We start from the raw sequence: 22,431 nt of genomic DNA, 5'->3' as shown, positions 1-22,431 counted from the left end.
CGATAAACTTCTTCAAGCATAAATCTATTTGATCCATTAGAAAATAAATTATTTATGTAGGATAAAATATATTTACAAACCTCAGTATCATTAAATTCTGAACCATTTCTTTTCCAAGATAATGATCAATACGAAAAACCTGTTCTTCAGAAAACAGTGATGCTAAATGGTGGGAAAGTTTTTCAGAGCTTGCATCATCATGCCCAAAAGGCTTTTCAACAATTATCCTAGTCCAACCTCTGAAAAATAAACATGTTGTTTAATAAATTCATATCTAATTAACAAAGGTCATATATGAATGTAATAAAAAATACCAAGAATAAAAATTTTGACTGTGAATGGATTCCTGCAGTGTTTATAAAATAATCTAATTAGATTGAGCATATTTTAAAAGGTTAATAACAATTATCTATAGAATAGTCAAGTTGATGGGGGAGCCATAAAACAATAAATATCCACTTTGGTAATAATTTATAATTTTAAAGCTTATTCCATTAGTATAAAATAAAAAAGAATGTAAAACTAAGGAAATAAGGTCAACACTTTAAAAAAATAAATAAATGGATGCAATGAGAATTACAGCGCATACAGGAAAGCTTGAGTAAAACTTTAGAAATAAAATTAATTATGAGAAAAGTATGCAACAAAAAACTAACTGAATAACCAAATCAAATATACCATGCCTTGAAATATAAAAAAAACAGCAATTCAAGCAGTATTTCTTCTTCTTTAAAATTATTGGAGAAAACAATCGTCCTACAGCACACCATTGAATCTTAAATCAAATTTAGTATATATTTCGATCTATAAGAAAATAATCTGAATGCAAAAGCCATTGACTTCCAAAATGCAAGATTAGAACTTAAGTTAAGGAGGCTAATCAACCTGTTAAAAATCTACAGTTTTATCATATTTAGACATTATAACCCCTGTTGTAACCTTTCTTAACTCATTCAGTCACCTTTCATTCACCAGCTAATTAACAAACATTGTTGGACATGCAACTGGGCTGATGATTGGGGAGAGGAGGAAAACTACTTATTTGAGAAATGTTAATTTAAGTAATTATGAGTTGCTGAATGTTACCTGCCACACCCAACCTCATATCAGAATATTAAGGGTGAAGTGCCCCAGAACACCACTAATGGCTGAATCAATGATGAATATATTTAAAAATAGAGTCAAAAGTAATTTTCACTTGTATAAATCTCTCAATCTTTTGTATATAAACCTGAAATGAAATTGGAAATTTTTTTTATAAATTTGAAAAATTTAATAAGCTCAAGTCACTGCAACTGATTGGAAAAAAGGGTCCAATAAAAAAAAAAAAATAATATTTAAAATTTTATAATAAATTAATTATAAATAGATTTGGAGTATAGTTGACTTTCAATTCTGAAATTTAGGTAAAATATATATATTTTAATATCAACTACAATGTAAATCAAAACAAAAATACAGAAAAAAAAATTGTCAAGGTATAAAATGTATACAATATATCCAGTTTCAATCATAAGTTTTGCATCTTTCCATTACAATACTCCATTCTCAGATAAGCAATGAAAAAAGCAAATTAATACGGTTTTGTTTGGCATATCCTATTTATCAATTATAAGCATGTAATTGATAGTATAGAGGTCTTCCCAGCTAAAAATATTATAGAATGGAATTCCTCATACATTAATTAACTTAACAAGGGCATACTTATAAAAGTCATGACTGGTCAGGCAATAAAGTTGCATTTAAGTATGCAGCACAATAAGCTTTCAGGGCTGCTGTACATTATGCCAATAAAAAAAAAAGTAATAAAGTAAAAAATGTCTTTAAAATGCAATCTGACATATTACAAGAAGAAGTCTTTATTTTATTGTGGTGTTATTTAGCCCTGCGTGATGCAATAAAAAATTAAATAATCATCAATAAAACTACATCAACAAATGATCTTGAACCAAAGCTAATCAGTTTTTTCTTATAACAGAAAATAAAACAGTGATAAAAGAATTTTTTGTGATTGTAGTAGAAAATAGCTCTAAGGTTGGTCTAGTTATTCACTAAGCAAAATCAAAATACTTGAAAATGCCACCATAAAATAAAATCAATAACTTCACCTTCAAAAATATACCAAACTTAATTTATTAAAGTTTTTTGCTAAATAATAAAAATGTTAGTAACCAAAAGATTGATAATCAAATTATAGCTTGATATAGAGTATATGTCTCAGTATCTACTTAAGTCTCAGTTACTGTTAAAAATTACAAAACTGAAGCTTTATGTTCCCCAATAAAACCAGTAATCATATATATTGCTGAAAATCGGTGCTAATCCCATGACAACTGCCATAGATTGGAAGAATTTGAAAGAAAATTTTTGAGAAGTAATTATGACACAACTTGAGAAGATGAGGAGCAACATAAAGATAGAAAGTCAGTTGAAAAATGAGAACATAATTAGATCCATATTGAAAAGTAGGCTTATATGGGTAGGCTAGGTAGCCAGAAAAGGGGAAAGACTACAGAAATATGTTAGAAAAGACTTGTGAATAAAGAAAAAAAAGGGAAGACGGAGAAGCAGATTATTGATTAGGTGCAGGAAAGAGAATTACTCAAGAGGACAAGGGTACAACCTAGACCAATAAAGCCAGTAAGTATTAATATGAATTAGATAAAAGTACCAAGATAAAAATATAAATGAACAGTTTCTGCTAAATTATCTTTAGAAAATTTATCAAAAAAAGATAAGATAGAATGAGACCTCATCATTTAAAATAAAGCTGGAGGGTCATATTTACTAATAAATATTTCACAGTTTTCTCACAATATCAAGTTCATGGTATATATCAATTTTGATAATTGAAATACCTGATCTATTCCTAACTATTTAAGAACTTTTATAAAAACCATGTCAACTACATTTTTACTTTATATATTATATACATATTTTGATAACTTTTCTCTCGATTGTTGTAGGTATATATTTTTTTGGTGGGTCTTGAGGATCAGTCAGTCAATGATACAACTTTGTTTTGGCGATGTTTCGCAACTTTATTGTTTGCATAGTCATGCCCTACAATGAGAAAAATTTTTTTTTAGAAGAAATACTTTATTCAAATAATTGCTATAAAACTACAAGTACATAGTGTAATTTCCGATTAATAAATATTATAATACAAAAATTGTTTAATAAAAACATTACTTAAAATTTTTATTGCAGTCTGTTCTGCATTGTGATCATACTATCTTCAGGTTTATGCAAGAACTGAATTTGTTTTAAAATGAAGGTAAGGTTTGTTTAAGTTTAAGTTAAAAAAAAAAAAAAAATGGACGAACAGAATCAACAAAGATGCAAAAAAGCTGTACTGGAAAGCATACTGGAAATACTGGAAAGCAGTAGCCCAGGATAGGCAGGAGTGGATAAGGCTAGTTCAGGCGCCAAAGATCTACAAGGACATATAGGGTGCCTATCAGAGTCTAACAGTTGAATACTTAAAAATTTTCCTGGCTTAAATATAATTCCCTACTCTCATCCAAATACAGAAGTAAAAATAAATAAATAAATAAAAATTTGAAATGTAAGAAAAATCCTTTGTCACAATACATAAAAATATTTATTAATAGACTGACTATCACTAAGAGAAATTATAACTTTTGTCTATTGACATATTATGTACTCAAGTCTTTAAAAATGATAAATACATTTTAAAATATACATATCTTTCAAAAAGTGAATTTATAATATATATAAACCAAATTAATAAAACCTACATAATTTTGATCCATAATCACACAACATATTTGGATGTTCCAATGAAAATTTTGCCAATATTTAAAATAAAATCATTATTTCAGTCTATTTCACTGAAAGGCACTTGAAGTAAGTAAAACCTTGATAAAATATAATATCTTATTAATTGTTTCTAATTATGTAAATAATCAATTAATTAAATTTAATTTAATTAGATTTGTCTCATTTTAGAACAATATGTTAAGCTGGAAATTACATAATATTTTTTAATATAAATCAGGTCTGCTCATGCACTAGCCATAATTAGTTTATAAGTCACATCATGTCCCATAAATTGACTTTTTTTTTATAGTAAATTAGAAAAAGTAAATAAATAACAGCCCCAGTAAAACTTAAGTGTTACTGCTTACTAAAGAACATAAATAAGCAGAGTAATCACTTATTTATAAAACGTTTAAGTGAATAGTGATAACGCTCCGAAAGACTATTAATTGATAGCTGTTTGTACCTTATTATCAGTCAGCATAGGGCAGGTGTAGAGGGAAGAGTGTGCTGATCCAGTCTTCACTTCATATTTCATTGTAAACTGATTTTTTTTTTTAAACCTATTTTCACTAATATTTTTTTTTAATTTGTCTTGTCACCTTAATTCACCATTATGAAATGTTATGTTTTCATACGATTATGTCAAGTACAAAACTACAAATCAGAGATCAAGAAGTTTGGGAAACACACTCAGAAATGCTCTAGTCAAACAAAAAGCAAGAAAATCATCATGTCATACTCCTTCAGTCACACCAGGTAGCTCAATTGATGAAATGGACCCCAAGCCCAACAATTACAAGCAAACGACAACAGAAAAATCCCCATTCTTCACACCAACCCCGCACGACCTTCAGTAAAATACACAAGATGAAACATAGAAGTGATTCAGACCGTAAAGTACCTGAGCCACAACCAATATTTATTCAAAATATTGGTAACTTTCAAATATTTTGTCAACGACTGAATAAAGTAGTGGACTTACTATTACAAAATTTTAGATTACATCTTCATGCAGATAACCTTCAAAAATTCACCAATAATGTTATTCATAAAGGACATTGTCCCATAATAAAGTTGTTATAAAGGTTCGAATTTAATTCAAAGATCAATTTACTCGCTAGTTTCAACTTATTTAGTAGTGAAAGGTTTACAATAAGGATGGTCCTTATATAACATGTAGGATTTTGAACATTCTTGATGTTGGCTGTATGTTTCGTTTATGTCCAAGTTCAATAAAATGGCTCAAAAAAACAAAACAAACAACCATCAGCACAGAAATCATTTTCATGCTTCTAGATTGTTTACTTTAGAGAGTTTTCATTTCACTGTTGAATCTGATGTTTTAGATATTTTAATCAGCCAAGATAATGAAATACCTAATTTTATAATGAACATTTACAATTTTTTGTAAATCTGAAAAGTTGACTAATGCTAAATTAAATTGTTCATTTTAAATGTAAAAATTATAGTGCAATTAATTAAAAGATTTTCTTACTTTTTAGAAACACAAGACTTTCTCAAATTAGCAGTTACTGCTTCAAACACAGTAGGAGGCAATGCCAGATAAAACATTCTATTAGCACCATTTTCTGGTTCGTATGAACTTAATATTTCATTCAGTTTATGGAAATCAGTTAATTGGGTATATGATCCTTGAATATAGAAATGCTTGCTCCAGAAATTGTTGTATTTAGTTTCTTCATCAGGCTTAACCTGAAAAATAACCAACTTATTTTATATTATCTTTTTATAATATTGTTAATTTTTAAAATTTTAACACGTTCAGGGTGCACTTAGAACAAGAACTATGCCTCTGTTTTTAACATCCATAGTTGTGTTGCACCTATGCATTTTTTCCCCTCCTAAGTTAATCATTCAAACCATTAATCATGCACTTAAATTGGAGGGCAAATAATATAACAATCAAACATAAACATAATATTTAATCCAAAATACAGCCTGCTTTGGAACATAGGAACTTAAATAAAAAAAAAGTTATAAAATGAATTCAAATTAAAGATAATTAATAGAAAAAAAGGATTCAAACCACAAAATGTTCATTCAACTTAACATGTTAAGGAACTTTTTTAGTCACTTGCATCACCAGAAATTAAAATTGTTTTTACGAGGAACTTCTGAAACTAATGCTTTTTTTTTTAAAAAAAAAAGGATTTTTTTGCTTATTTTTAAGACTTCTTTCAAATCTTCCAGTATGGCAATGAGAGAATTTTTTTCCTCCCAGTTTTTCCATTCCATAAACAATATAAGTAAATTCATAAAATTCATTCATTTTTATACCACTCTATAAACAATGTACTTAAATTCATTAGTGACGTGAAATGGCCATTCTGGTCACTGAAAAGCCTCTATCTTAAACATGTAATACGTTTTAGAATCGACAAGAGCAAAGATTTTGATGCTGAGTTCCCTTATGGCAGGAAGTCAGTCAATTCCTTTCTCTGTTGTTGTTCGTTTCTCCTTTTTACCAAACATAATGCACATCATCAAAAATGGAAAGTATTCAAAGATGTAGGTAATCTGAATGGTTCTACATCTCCAATAGTAAAAGAGTTTGTTTAAATTTAGGCATGATATACATTGTGCACTTCTAGTTCAAATCGATTTATGAGTGAATTAAATTATAGTAGTACTCACTTAAAAACTTGTATAACATGAGAAAAGGAAAGAAAGTCTAACATTAAACTTGAATAGTCACTCCATCAGACTGGTAATAAGATTGTTGTAGTTCCTCTTAACTCGTTAAATTGCAGAAGGAGGAGTTACAGAAGTGGAAATGAAAGTTAGGAGGATAGATGGCATTCTGGTACATTTCACACATTTTCTGAATTGTGGTGAGAGAAAATAAACATGGATCTGAGAGTACAAATAACTGATGAAAATTTAAGTAAATAAGAAGACTTTCAATATCAGTCAATAAATTAGTATTAAGACAATAAATTTGAATTCTTATAACTCTCACAGATTATTTTTAATAGAAAACATGTAATAGACTGAATTTGCACATTAGAGATGATATTTAGTTAGGTAAGAAAAGGCAAACCAGATGTTTCACAGCATAAATCCAAAAAAAAAAAAATATTGATTTGGCTAATTTACTTCTCTTTTTATTTTTTAGGGGAAATATTAGAAAAAAAAAAAGTTGAAAAAGATTTTATCTCAGCATGATTCGTTGTATTTTATTCCTAAAAAAAGTTGAAAAAGATTTTAAGCTATATTATACTGTGTAAAATATGTAATTTACGCTATATTTCAGTAAATCCTCATCATAACTGTTATATAATTAACAGTTTAATAATAATGACCCCACTCTCATACTTTAATTAATACTAATTCTAAGTGAATGTTTTAAAGGTATGATAAGAAAGGCTACCACCAAGGGGGGAGTAGCAGGTTGGGGCCGATTTCCAAGTAAGCCACTTTCTCAATGTTAACTAATTTATTTTTTTTTTTAAATTCTCTAATCATAATTAGTAAATCCTTTAAAGGTAAGATAAAGCCTAGGCATCAAACAGACTTTTCACAGGTCTAGGCTATATGAATTTATTACAGAAAATGTTTTGGAATTTCTAACAATTATTTTTCTATCATTTTTATCCACAAGTCTACAATAAACAAGCCCCATTAAATACTTAATGGATTTATATGTAAAATACCTTAGATTACAAATTAAACCTCAAGAAAATTTATGAAATACTAATGAACACAAAACTTTCATATAAGACTACACTTAGTAGACTTGTTAATACTACAATAACTTTATATTTATTAAGTAGGAACCTAGCCACTCCATTCCAAACCTAAACTACCTCAGAAAGATTAATAATCAAACTCAAGGCTAAATGGAAACCACCATACAACTGAGACAATTACAAGATGAGTAAATGTATAAAGTTTAGAAACATAAAACTTACATTTACGAATGTACGACAATGATCCTTAAGGTCTTCAATAGTGAGAGCAGATCTTGCATAACCAAAAAATTTAGTATTTTCAGGAAGGAGCCCATCTCTGTATAAACCCCATAAAGCAGGATAAGTTTTTTTTTTTGCCAAATCTCCCTACAAAAAATATACAAATAAATACATAAATATAAACACACTTTTTAAAAATCTTATCTAAACTAAATAAAATGGCTAAAATAAATTAATAGTAACACTCCAGAGTACCAACCCGCTTCTGATCCACTACAATAATTGGAACAGGTTTCTCCTTGTGATGAAAATTTATTTTGACAGTTCTTATTACAACTCTCTCCTACCTCACTTTTGTTTCACTATCATAAGACAAATCAACTACTCACTTCCTATCCTTAACATTCTTATCATAAGAAATACTAATGGCACCTTATCTAGTTTTAAAGCTTATTTCTTGTGAGCAGAGCCCAGCTTTAAATGCAATTGCAAATTTTCTAGTTAAATTTAGCTAAATTATTATTACTAAATATTATATCATATTTCTTTGTATTATACAACTTTATATTTTTATTTCCTTTACTATGTTATTTTACTTACATATTTAATTACCTATATGTACGTCTTATTTTCCACTTGTTTCATTACTTTATTGTTATTAATTTTCATTCTATACAATTATTTACTTTAATCATTCTATATTTCCTTTTATTCATTGGTTGTTATCTTGTTTTTTATTTTTTGGTTGTTATGTGGTTATGGTGGCCCTGGTGAAGGCTAGAAATTCCGTCCCGAAATGTTGGCATTAATAAATAAATTTTTTAAATAAATAAGTTATTCTCTAACCGTACTCCCAACCATCTTCTCCTCATATGTATTATCCACGGTCAAATATCTTCTCATCAGCATGGTATTACGGCTTTGAATCTGACATCTGCAGATTAACTTTCATTTTGAGGCCTCTAAATAGACCTCAACTTACCCACTCTGGCTAGAATAGATTGGTAACTAGTAGGAAGCCCGTCCTTCATACCCAAAGTCAGAGGAAATAGTTAAACCTTAAATAAAAAAACAAACAAAGAGATTTACAGCCCCTCATTGGGATCATATTATATAAGTAAAGCAAAAGGAACATGGTCTGAAAGACCACAGGTACTTAAGAAAATGTTTTTTAAAAAAAAAATTAAGAGATGCCAATAGTACAAGGAGTCTTATACATAGAATACACAAATAATTTTTAAAATTAATTTTAATCACACCTAGCACAGAAGCGCATTTCCAGTGGTTCTAAAACAATTACGAATCAGTTAATCACTCTAATTAAGTGATGATTTTTTTCACCTATAAATCCCAAATAGTGGATTCTAGTAAAAAAGTTATGATATAAGAAACTAAACAGCATTGAATTCCGCATCAAATGAACAGTACCATAACTTCTTAATTTGGTTAAGAATTATGTTGTTAATTGTAAACTATCATAAATAATTTTTTTTTTTTCAAAATTTGCACAAAACTAAGGTATAAATCAAACTTAACATGAGAACACATTTCTGGTGGTCCTAAAGCAGCTACTAAGCAGCTAACCAGTTCGATGAACTAACGCATTTGAAATTTTAGGTCTTTCTTTTGGTTTTTCATCAATTAACCTTAAACGGTGGATCCTAGTGAAAAGTAATAACAAAAGAATGAACATTACATTATGCATCAAATGATTATGATACTCAGCTAAGTAATGGGGTCATAAACAACCCACTCCGTTTATTTCTTGGGCTCCAAGCTGTTCTGTTGAAGTTCATATACAATCAGAACAGGTGGTTTACAACCATACCACTTGATTAAATTATTACATTATGGTACTCCTTTTATGCACAATTTAACTTCTTAAAAAAACATAGATTAGATTCTTAGATTTAAAAACGGCTAGTCAAATGCATAAATATACTCACTGAAGCACCAAAGAGAACAAAAACGTGACAAAAGGCTCCTTCAAACTTTGAACCTTTACACATTTCATCTGGTGAACATTCTAGATGGTGTAGTGATTTTTTAAATAAAGCTAAACCTTCAGCTATATCTGCAACAAAAATTATTTAGCTCTGATAAATTAAAAAACAGGAATGTTAATATCTAATTTCTGCAACATTAGAGCTAATATTTTGATACTATAGAAAAAATTCATCCACAATGACTAATGTTTAACATGAAAACATATTTTTCATAGCCAAACTTTATTAAAATAACTTTTTTTATCTCTAAATTTTTCTAGTTTAAATATTACAGCCATTCATTGTAATGCTTGAATAGTTAAAAAGTTAAATGAGAACGTTGGTGTTAATAGTAGAGCCACACTCAATCCATCCAGTTTTGGAATATGGCTCTGTTGTTTGACATCAACTACACAAAACCAATATTGAGACATTCTAAAGTCTACAAAAGCGTTTCCTATGTTTCTTTAGTTTCAGGAAACGGGTAACTTTGGAGAAACACCATGCAATATTTTATTAGAAATGATTGGGTCTTCAAAAATTTAAACCTAAAGATTTAGCAGGGTGTATAAAAAAAAAAAAAAAATACAGTTTTTCAAAAAAATATTTGTATTATTATTTCTTTGAAATATAACACAATTAACACTTAAGTATTGTCCATTGTTATCAACCATCAATGGCCATCTACTAGCCATTTGTTGATACCACTCTTTGAGATGGCTGTCAAAGAACTATTGGACTGCAATTTCAACTTTCACAAAATTATCAAATTTTTTCTCTTGAAGGTAATGGGCCATGGATCGAAACAAGTAGTAATCCGATGGTGCGAGATCTGGACTATGTGGTGGATGAGGCAGGAGTTCGAACCCATGAAATTCTTTAAAATTTTCTTTGGTTCGACGGAAAGTGTGAGGACGGGCATTATCTTGTTGGAATAAAACTCCTTTCTAGTTGATCAAAGTAGGAGAACGCTTTGACAACTTTGTGTACAATTTTTCCAGTTGTTCGCAGTAATTTCAGAATTCGTAGAGCATCCGTCAGAAACAAATCTGTGATGAATAACACCTTCAACATTCCAGAAAATGCAAAGCATGGAATTTATTTATTTTTTAAATTGCCCCTTGCAGCAACCAGAAAAGCAGTTTGACTGCGATCTAGCTATTGCTCATGCTCACAGGTATTCGAATTTCTACAGTAAACCCACTTTTCATCACAGGTGACAATCTTCCGGTAAAATCTCATACCAGAAGGGTTTTCAACAAATTTTCATAAATTTCTAACCTCTTAGCTGACTGCTGAGGAGTAAGTTCGTGAGAAACCAATCTACTGCTCTTTTTCACCTTCCCCATGGAAAGTATAGAGCGACTAACAGTATCTTTGACACACCACACTCCCTGGGTAGTTCGCTAGTACTTATGGACGGATTTGACTCAACAGCTTCCTTTCAAAGACACCTTCCCGCGAGTTGCTTCAGCGGCTGTAAAATTTTGTTTTTCCAGTAATGCCTTAGCCCTGCATCGGGCGCGGCTGATCTGACAGGCACAGGATTCGTTTTTTTTGCTTTCTCTTCCAAAAAGGGGCCGAGTGTGACCCCTACCTCCCAATAGTTTCCTAACTTTGTGGGGTGGTTCCAACCCGCCCAGTCAGTTCATCTCTTGCCGTCAAGAAAGGGTGTCACACGTGTTTTGATCTGACAAGCTCACCGCGCCCGATTACGTTACAAACCTAAGGTCATTATTTTTCACTTTAGACAGTAAATTCAAACACTTCGCAGTTTTTCGATACTTGTGTTAGAGTAATTTTCGTCAGGTACCATTACCGTTTATGAAAGAGGATCGTGTGCCTGTCAGGCTCACCGCGCCTTTCTGGTCTTTCAGGTTTATCGCCCCTCTTAATTTTTTTTAAATTCTTCAATTGTTATTTCAGTATTTCTTTGATAGGGATATTCTATAGGAAGACCACAATATTACGGCCTTTTTGGTTTCAACGAAAAAAATGTTGGCAACCTACATCACATGCAAGAATAATTGCGTACTCCTGGTTTCTTCCGTGCTCGGAACCAAAGCCATTGATAAAAGTACTGGAGAAAAAAAAAAACCTGAGGTCATAACGTATTATAATGCTCACAAAACTGGAGGTGACACTGCTAACCAAATGTGCGCCACATACAACGTGCAGCGAAATACTCATCGATGACCAATGACTGTTCTCTACACTATGTTGAACTTGGGAGGGATCAATTCCTTGGTTATTCACCTCGGTAATCAATGAGAATGAATTCCAAGAAGAGTTTTCCCCAAAGAATTGTCACATGAATTGTGTATCGGACAACTTCAGCGAAGAAGCCAGCTGAAATCCGGCCTTCACACCTCCTTGAAAATTCGTTTCAAGATCCCTCCCGCCTGATGATCGTCCAAAATCAACCCCTCCCCACCTCGAAAAGCGGTCCATATGTTGTGATTACATGGCGGAAACAGGAATACAACGGCTCACGAACTACTCCTGTGTGAAATGTAACCAAGGAATTTGCCCCTCATGCGTAATCACTCTAGGCAATATGCTTTTCAGCCTGTTCTTGCGATCCTTCATCGGCCTTTGATGGACGATGATTCCGACTTATTTCTGTCCCCACACATTTCAACTTCATGTCTGACCCCTTTTTGAATTTTTTTTTTTAGGATAAAAGGTCCTATTTTGATTTATATTCATAACCATAATATTCGAATTCCGCATTCTGACTTTTTGTGGTTTCTGTACCTAAATAAATAATAAGAAATGTTTTAAATTTATTTTATATTTTTTCCTAATTGTCTACATCCTCAAGATGATCGGTAATTTTTGGTTTAAATAAATACGGCGATTTAGGGACTTAGTGAATTTTTATGTATCGTCTGCCTGTTAGGCTCACCGCGCCCCGATTTTGAGAATCCTTGACCGCACTCTACGAAGGGTTAAAATGACAAGAATTTCGTAAGACACTGCCATATTTCTTCTCTGAAACAAATAGCTAAATTGGGGCTTTTATTGAAGAAGTCGAATGGGATTAAACTAGCTTAGAGAATGCTCTAAAAAGATTATTAAGAATTGTTAAGTATTAAATAGGATTAAAATATTTACAGTCCTTTGAAATCTTGAATTTGATAAAACGGTCATTTTTTTTTTTTTTATACACCTCATTATTATTTTTGTTCACAAACTCTTCTTCCTTATTACTGTTGATTGCCCTGATCTTCTCCATTGTTTTGACACTCATGTTCCTTTTTCTAAAACTAGGCAAAATTTGACTTGTACAATCATTTCAAACAACTCAAATTATACTAAGTTTTCAAGTATAAAAAAAATTATGCATAATGTTTACTTATTAGCAGATGGTTAAATGTGTTCCCTTTTAGTTTATTTCCACTAGAATTAAATTATACAAAATTTTAAACACATTTACATTATAACTTCCATTAATTCTCTTCTTAATTGCAATATTCTATACTAAATGACATATTTATAAGGGGAGTGGGGTAGCTCAGTTTAGTATGGCACAGGGCTATTAACTTCAAGGACCCCGGTTCAAATCTGGTAGTGGCAGATAATCATTTATTCTGTTACTGTAGCCGTGAGTGGGCTATAAAATGGGTATCCTTAATTGATGAAAAATCTGGGAGTTGAGCATGATCATGAACAAATCACCTCCTTGCACGACCATTGTTCAAAAAACAGTATTTCCTACTCTATTATACAAATTGAATAATATAAAATTGTTTTAAGGCCACTAGCTCATCTTCACGTTTTATTAATTTTATTGTAAATTAATTAAATTAAATTTTTAAAAAATCCTATTTTTATTTTTCGTATTGTGAACTTAATAAAAGAATGAGAACTATTTCCATTGTTAAAGTAAGCCAGAGAAACATCAGCATTGGCAAGTCGGAAGGACTTAACACCCATCTTAGTTTATGTCTTTCGTATACTAATCAGAGTCAGTAGCTTCGAATTAACAGTGCTACAAGGACGTCCATCACCTCTCTCGCATGTTTATGCAAGCCATTTTCTACATAAATGATATTACTAGGAGCTCAGGCAATTCACGTCAGGGCCAACAGCTTAAGTGGTCTCTTCAACAATTTGTTTTAATCTTGAGCAAAAGCTTGTAATTAGACATTTGTTCTTTTCTTTCTTTGTTTCATTTATATATATATATATATATATATAGAGAGAGAGAGAGAGAGAGAGAGAGAGAGCTGTGTCGTAAGCTGGTAGGGAACGGACAACGGACTTGTTTTGTTAGAAGAAAGAGTTCCTTGAAATCTGTTATCTTTTGTGAAGGACTTCCTTAGGGCGCAAACGTTGTTTCTATCGAAAGAAATATTCATTTAACTTCATAATAAGTGAGTGATTAATAGGAATATTAATGAAAGTTTGATTGCATAGATGGTATTACCGATGTTGGTGGGGATAGCACAAGGTTATCTTAGATATCTGCAGTGATAACTGGCATTTTACGTCTACTCTATAAATTATAATTAAATTTAATTTTACAGCTGCACACAGTCTATCACTTATTCAAGTCTATTTTTATTACTTGAAAAGAAATTAATAAAACAAAATTACACCGATTTCATACGTCAGAGTGAGAGAAAAAAAAAGCCAAATGATTTGGAAAATTATTTTATACTAGTGAAAGAGAGAGAAAAAAAATGAAAAGTAACGATCCTGAAACCGAAGATGGAAGAAAAAGGACATTATCTGAGGACCTCGATGATGTATAAATCAGTAATTTATCACTAAATCACTTGATGAACTCGTTGAGTACATTAATTGCCAAAAAATTACAAACTGCTGGAAAAAAAGGGAAATAGTGGCGACAAAGAACGATATTGCTTTATTTTATTTGATAAGATAGAGCAGTTATCAACAGGAAATGCCATGTTGCGAGAGGAATTGCAGTCACAATGTGAAGGAAATAAAATACTGTCAAGAAATATTAAATTTAATGAAAGGGAAACAAAGAAGAATAATGTGAATTTTAGAGGTATTGATGTAGCTCCTTCTGAGGATTATATACAAAGTATTAAACAGCTGTGCAACTACTACACTAGATATACCAGAAAATATTATTAACCGTGCTGGGCTTTTAGGCTATCATCACGCAAGGAAAAAAAAATTGCGAAGAATTATTTAACGAAGAAAACATAACAGGTATTTTAAAAGGATCCAAAATTTTAAAAGGCACCTCTATTTCTATAGAAAGAGACCTCATGTACTCACAGAGGCAGGTTAAAAGGAAGCTTTTATTTTTGAGAAAATGTATTAAAGAAGTAGGATAAAAAAATTCCGGTCTCCGTTCAGAATAATTCTATATGGGTTAATAACAACAAATTTATTTGGAAAGAATAAAAATGTCTAATGTTTTTGAGAAATTAAAGAAAATTACTAATATCGTCTTCTCAGAAAATATTAAGAAATTATTGACACAGCAACAAAATCAGAACAAAGAAGAGGATCTATTCAAATACGAAGAGAAGATACAGAAGTGAAAAATAATACAGACACTGGTGTAGCTAGTACCTCAATAAATACTCTTACATATAATAACAATATATGAAATATACCAGTCTGTCAGGTCAATGCAAGACTAGTAATTTTAGCACAAATATTGAATTAAAGATAATTTAATTTAATGTTGGTGGATTGGGTAATAAACTTATTTATGACTCTTTATTTTTCAATTTATTAAGTAATTTTAAAACATAAAAAATTTTAAATTCGTGTCTAAAATTCATTGATTGAATTGAATTTCAAATCAAAACTGGAAAATAAAATAAATTATGGTAAAAACTGGGAAAACAGAAGTGAATGTTTCAGATTTCGTGATAGGTAGTTTAGATTTTTGAAAATATTTAAAAACCGGAATAATACATATAATAAATTACTATACTTAAAGGCAAACAAAGAGTATAAAGAATTGTTCATCAAAAAGCGGAATAAATACTACAATAATCTTAAAGAAAAATTTAAATCCACTAAGGATACAAAAGGTGTGTGGTCAACAAAAACAATTAAAAAATAGAAATTTTATAAGCAAATCTAATAATCTATTACTTTATTATTTTAAATATTTTAATATTTGTTATATAAGGGAATTTGTTGATCAAATGAAATAGGGGTTGTGAAATGGAAGGGAAAGAAAAAAAAAAGGAATAAATCGAAAAACTTGTAGTTAGTTTGTAGACTGGTATTCATTGTAAAAGAAAACTGAAAAAAAAATGTTATCTTTCTATTATATTATATCATATAAAAATATGTAATTTATATATGTTCAGTCACAGATTGGTCAGTATGCTGTGTAATGTAGCAACCTGATGTATTTGGGCAGCATGAATGAATAAAGTATTTCTTTCTCTCTAAGAGCAATTCAGGCATTACTTCAGCACATAGTTGAATCTTATTGTAAAAGCGCCTTAAATACTTTATGCCAAACCATAGTGGGAGGATCTTCAGCTTGATAAGGAAATCAGTTTACTTGAAGTGAAAAATACATTGTCAAAAGCAAAGAATAACAAAGCGCCAGGACTTATTCTGTGCCTTGCGAATTCTCCAAATATTCATCAAACATGTACTTCTGCAAGTTGTTAATGAATTTAACAATTATTTTAGTACAGGAAGGATCCCCTAAAGTTTCACCGAGTCAATCATTAACCCGTTGTTCAATAAGGGGATGTCCACAAGGTGGAAATTTCAGAGGAATATTCTTCATTAATGTCATTACAAAGCTATATACTGGTGTTTTATTGAATCGATTATGGTAATAGGTTAATTTCGTCCGATATACTGGACCGTGAACCACATTAGTTTGTTCAGTATTGTCATATTAACTTTAGCAAAACAAAAAAAAAGTAAGTAAAGTATATGAGTTTTTTAACAGACTTTATCCGATATAATCCGCGTTCGATTGTATAGATAGGGAAGCACTATTTTTTAAAGTTAGCTAACTGTGGGCTGTCGCTTAAATTTCTGAGATTCTTACTGAATTTCTTGAGCCTTCCGTCGGATTAAGGTAAGGCTAATTGTTTAACCCTTTACTTTACTTTAACCCTTTACCTGCATTGTTCCTCAACGACTTACATGAGAATCTGGGCGAAGGGCTGGAAATAGCAGTAATCAATGTAAGTTGTTTGCCGTACGAGGACGACTTAGTACTAGCCTCCCTCTCCGGTAAAATTAGAGCGAATGATAGGTCATTTAGAGAATTATTGTCGTTTGTGGAATCTGCATATAAACCTGGCTAAATAAAAAGTTATGGTTTTTCTCAACGGAGGTCGGCTATCCAGGATTGAGAGGTGGAGATTGGGAGGAAACCCAGTTATGGTGATAAATGAATACAAATATCTGGGTGTAATAATTACTACAAAGTTGATCTTGGGGCGCAACTTTGCAGAAAGGGTAAGTCAAGCTAAATTGGTTTGAACTCCACCTGATATAACTTGATCGCTAGAAATAACGTCCCATATAACATTAAATTACAAATTAATCTCGCGGGCGGTGAAATGTTATGCAGGGCAGGCGTCGGATATCAAGCACTATGACGTACTAGAAAAAATTAAAAGATATTTTTAAAAAAATTACTGCTCCTCCCCAGATATCTGCCTAATTATATTTTAGCGCAGGAAACAGGTATCACCTCGATATACAATTATACTCTGAAATTACATTTCAATTAGATTTTATAAGTTCTGGAGATGTCGGGTATTCGCTTACCTCATGTCCTAGTCCTAGCAAAAGAGGTAATAAAAAAGAAAGTTTATAGGTACCGGAAGTGGCAGGAATTTGAGGAATCTTATGGAGTCGATCTCGATGCTTCAAATGTTGACGATCTGCGTGCAAGATTGACCGCAGTCAGTCATAGCGAAGATAATTCCGAAGAACAAAGCAATATTTAAAAATGTCTTGGATCTAGTTTTTCTTTGTACGCAAGCTTATGTATGGTCAAAACAGTAAAGCCATATTTTTAAACGATAATTTTGAATTGGTATTGATGCGGGCGATTTTCCGGTGTAGGGTGGAATAACTCAATTTAAGCGTTAAACCGTGGATACATGAAGTACTGATTACTGCCCGGTATGTAACTCCGATGAAAAGGAAGATACTTTTCACTTCTTGATTACCTGTCCCAAATATAGTAACAGAATTAAATATTTTGGGCAGCGGACCTGCTCTCCAGAACAATTACTCACTTTTATTAAAAGGCTCTCATTGGAGAGCTCTCATTAACTATGTTCGACAGGCTACACAAGAAACGGCTTAATTGGTTAATATTTGAGGAATTAATACCATACCACATTTTGTTATCATTGCTGTTTTGTTTTTTAAAATCATGAACACTATATTGTTATTTTAAATTCTTGACTAGTTAAAATTATTGTTTTTAAGATATATAACTTTTTTACTTGTTTTGTTATTTATGTTTTTAGTTAAATTCGACACAGACTTCGACAGACGGATGTTTATCTATATGTATTTTTTAACCATTGTATATTTTTTGAATGAACATATTTTAAAAATATATACGTATACGATTTTTTTTTTTTATCAAGTTTAGTATTAAGTTTTTTCTAGCATTTGTGTATTTATTTCCTTACATGTAGAAGATATTTATTTTTTTAATCTCTTTTTTAAATAAAGTATCAAGAACTTTCCACTAAAAGCTGTTTCATTCATTAAAAAATTTCTCTTATTCAGAATTTTTTTTTTCACAATACAGACTGAGAAAAGGCGAAGTTCTTCATAGGTGCATTTTGCTATCTGAAGAACTTCCCAACAATTATTGGTCCTCCAAGCCGGATGACTTTTTGTAATTTATTTGTTGATTTTTATTCTATCGTTATAGTTGATACTTTATACGAGCCTTTTTTGATTTTATTAATAGTTTATTTCTAAATTTCTTGACAAATGATTTTCTTTTCAGCTTTAGTAGTTTTATAAAGGGCTCTGTAATTTTGTTAGTAAATTGAGTAATTGGTATAATTATTCTCTTGTTTATATAATGTAGGGTTATTTCGTTATCAAATTGAATTTTTTGAACAACTCTTTAATCATAATTCTTTTTTTTCAAATAATTAATAAAATCAAAAAAGCCTCGTATAAAGTATCAACTATAACAATAGAATAAAAATCAACAAATAAATAACAAAAAATCATCCGGCCTGGAGGACCTATAATTGTTGGGAAGTTCTATCTTTAACAGAAACATCTGATCCAAATCAAACTCAAGGTCCGGTGGTTTCTCATCATACCAAGAGAAGCTTTGATTCTTCTGGGTACAGGGATCTGTAGAATAAAAGATCTGACTGGAGGATGCTTATAGATAGTAGGGCACAATGTTCTTTTATTAAAGAAGCTTGTGTCTAAAAATTAATATTACAGCATAGAAGAAATTCCCAAGCTATTTGTAGTTTTGGTAATAACCTGATTGAAGATGGGAAATGTTACATTCCTCTTAGCTCCTCCAAATTATGTTCACCCACAATTAGAAATGGATGCTGTGGTTGTGAGAGAAATTACAGCATTAATGCAAAATCCTCCAGTGCCTCAGAGAGTAATTGATCATTTTCAGAATTACAGGTTAGCAGATCCTGGATTTTGCAACCCAGGATCAATAGATTTTTTATTGGAAGCTGACCTTTTTTAGAGAAATTTTCACAGGGGACACTATCATTACAGCAAAAGAGAATCCCAATGTCATCAATTCAGTATTTGGATGGATTATAACAGGTAAAGTAGATTCTTCATTCCAACCAAAGCAAGTTAAGGGAATGCTAACCACAAAATCAGAGTTAAATCAACTTATGGAAAACTTTTGGTAAATTGAAGAAGTAAATTTACCCATTTGAATTGGTGTAGAAGATAAATATTGTGAGGACTGTTTTGCGAATACCCATTCTCACTAGGATTCAAGGAGTTATATGGTATGTTTACCATTCGAAAATTCTTCCAAATAGCTTTTAGGAAGTTCTCGTATTACTGCTCTTCATCATTTCTTCAAACTGGAAGCTCGACTCCTGAAGACACCGGCTTAGAAATTTCAATATTTCACAAATACTTGGAAAATGACTACATGGTCCCCATTTCATCTGAAAATGCATATTTTTAACCTCAGTTCTTAAACTAAACTACACATTGTGTTCGACGCTTCTATGCCAACTGCAAAAGGCTCGCTCAATGATAGTATAATAACTAGTCCAAAGTTACAAGGAGACATTAAAAATGTTATTCTAAATTTTCGAAGGTTTCAGATTACATTGACTACAGATATTTGCAAAATGTATTTACAAATATTAAAACATTCAAATGACTGGATATACCAGCATATCTTTTATTGCTTTGATCCTTCAAATGGTATTCAAGAATATGAATTAAATAGGTTAACCTTTGATATGCCATCTTCTCCCTACCTTGCCTTACATGTGCTCAAGCAACTAATTAATGATCAATCCTCAACTTTTCCTGCTGTCTAAGCTTCGCAGGGGAACCTTTAGGAGAAAGGCATTTTGACTGGAGCTGTGACGGTTGATGAAGCTATAAAATTGTATCAGGAATTTCATGAATTGTAAGGCAGAGGTTGTTTTGAATTCTAAAAATGAGCCAGTAATTCTGAAAGGATAATCCAAGTTATACCAGAAGACCAAAGAGAAACACCAATCGAATTTCCATCTCCAGAAGAATTATCCCTCAAAATTCTAGGCATGATGTGGGATCCAAAATTAGATGACATTTACTACAAGGTTAAAGCACCTTCAGAAATAAGAACTAAGTGCAATTTTATCCAAACTTTCTAGGCTATTTGACCCTCTGAGTTTCTTAGCTTCAGTAATTTTTAAAGTGTAGGTGCTATTGCAAATGCTGTGGAAATCCAAATTGAGTTGGGATGAATGTTTACCAAACACAACCAGCTCACAATGGGAAAGATTTATAGTTTAATTAAAAGTATTGGACATGATTCGGATAAAGTGTTGCATTCTGCCATGTCAAATGCATCAATCGATTATTTTTGGATTTGCTGACACTTCAAGTCTGGGATAGGTAGCAGCTATCTATCTGCGCTTGCAAACTGTATAACAGGAAGTTAAAATTGGCCTTTTAACATCAAAGACACGTGTAGCCTCAATGAAACTTTATCCATATCTAGGTTATAGTTAATAGCAGTGCTTCTGTTGTTAACATAAATAGAATCATGCAAAGAAGTAATTTCAGAGTTATCTCCTAGCTCAATATTTCTCTTTTCTGATTCTTACGTAGCTCTGGGCTGGTTAGCTACACCACCACATAAGCTAAAGTTATTTGTAGCAAACAGAGTCGTACAAATTTTACAATTAGCAGCTTTGGAAAACTGGTATCACGTTTCATCAAAAGACAATTCAGCTGACATTGCTTCGAGAGGAATTTTCCAGCTTCACTCAAGGACAATACATTGTGGTGACAAGGACCATCATGGTAAGAACACAAACCTGTTCATTGGAGAATAAATAAAGTATCTAAAACTAGTTCTAATAATCTACCTGAAACTAAATCAGATTCAACGCGTTTGTGTGAGACATAGACAGCAAGAATCTCAGACGATGAATGGCTGAAAGAAATACCTTCCTTACCCAAAATCCAATGAATAACTGTATACGTGCTAAGGTTTATTAACGATGCATTTCAGAATAAACCTAGAATGACTGGCTTCCTAAAAGTGAAAGAGCTGCAGAAGGCTACTGAGGCTTGTATAAAAATGGCTAAACAACACTTCTACCAAAAGGAACTTCTCATGGTCACTAATGGCGAAGTGGATATACCAAATTATCATCCATTGCACCCTTCACGGATTCCCTAGGCATGGGGTGGGCGGTCACTTAGAAAAGAGTCCTTTAAGTTATGAGACTAAATATCCAATTATTTTACCACCGAAGTCTCATTTTACGATTAAAATTGTAGACCTTTTCCACAGAAGTTATTTACATAATGGACCTCAAATACTTAATTTGCTCCTTAGAAAACAGAACAGCAAGATGGTTTTTACTATCTCAAATACAGAGTTACATGTCAACAGATAAAATATGTAAACAGGCACATAAGTCCTAGTAAGAGAACCTTGATTACGGACTCGTAGGCTAACAGCAAGAATCATTGAGGCATATCTAAGTGCAGACGGTATCGTTAGAATAGTTAAGATCAAAACGCAAACAGGAGAGTAGGTATAACCAGTTACTTAATTAGCACCCTTATTTCCTTTGTTTGAAGGATTAACTAGTTTGAAATGTTAAAAAAAAAAAAAAAATTGGTGGGTGGTTTGTTAAGGCTGCTAATTCATCTTTATTTTTTATTAATTTTATTGCGTATTAATTAATTTACATTTAAAACAAATCCTATTTTTATTTTTCGTATTGTATATAGGCAGGTGTATCTTTATTTATGTCTCTCGTATACTCATACAAAAGTCAGTAGCTTTGCAATAACAGTGCTAGAAGGATGTCCGTTACCTCTCTCATATTTTTTTTACAAACTATTTTCTACAAAAATGATAATACTTGCACTGAACCTCAAACAATTTATGTCAGGACCAACAGCCTCCAGGATCCCTTCAAGCTTTGGAGGAAAAGTGCTAATAAGGGTATTTACCTTCAACAATTTTTTTTTTAATTTAGAGAAGAGGCTTGTAATTAGGCATTAATTATTTTTCTTTTATTGTTTTATATATA

General features: G+C 31.3%; 1 protein-coding gene across 1 annotated transcript in view; it reads right to left on the bottom strand.

Moving 5' to 3' along the window:
• Zw (glucose-6-phosphate 1-dehydrogenase Zw) overlaps positions 1-22,431 on the bottom strand; it is a 47,268-nt gene that overhangs the window by 22,283 nt on the left and 2,554 nt on the right. The window contains exons 2-5 of the mRNA XM_067052007.1: positions 9,665-9,792; positions 7,719-7,865; positions 5,282-5,499; positions 81-239 (exon numbers count right to left, since the gene is read on the bottom strand). Of these exons, the coding sequence (XP_066908108.1) occupies positions 81-239; positions 5,282-5,499; positions 7,719-7,865; positions 9,665-9,792 (652 nt within the window). The remainder of the gene's footprint in view (positions 1-80; positions 240-5,281; positions 5,500-7,718; positions 7,866-9,664; positions 9,793-22,431) is intronic.

The sequence above is a fragment of the Halyomorpha halys genome, unplaced genomic scaffold (assembly GCF_000696795.3).
Source record: "Halyomorpha halys isolate HHAL.00 unplaced genomic scaffold, Hhal_1.1 Scaffold1190.1, whole genome shotgun sequence".
Classification (NCBI taxonomy): Eukaryota; Metazoa; Arthropoda; class Insecta; order Hemiptera; family Pentatomidae; genus Halyomorpha; species Halyomorpha halys.
The sequence above is the reverse complement of the archived record's forward strand: the minus strand, read 5'-3'. Positions and strand labels throughout refer to the sequence as shown.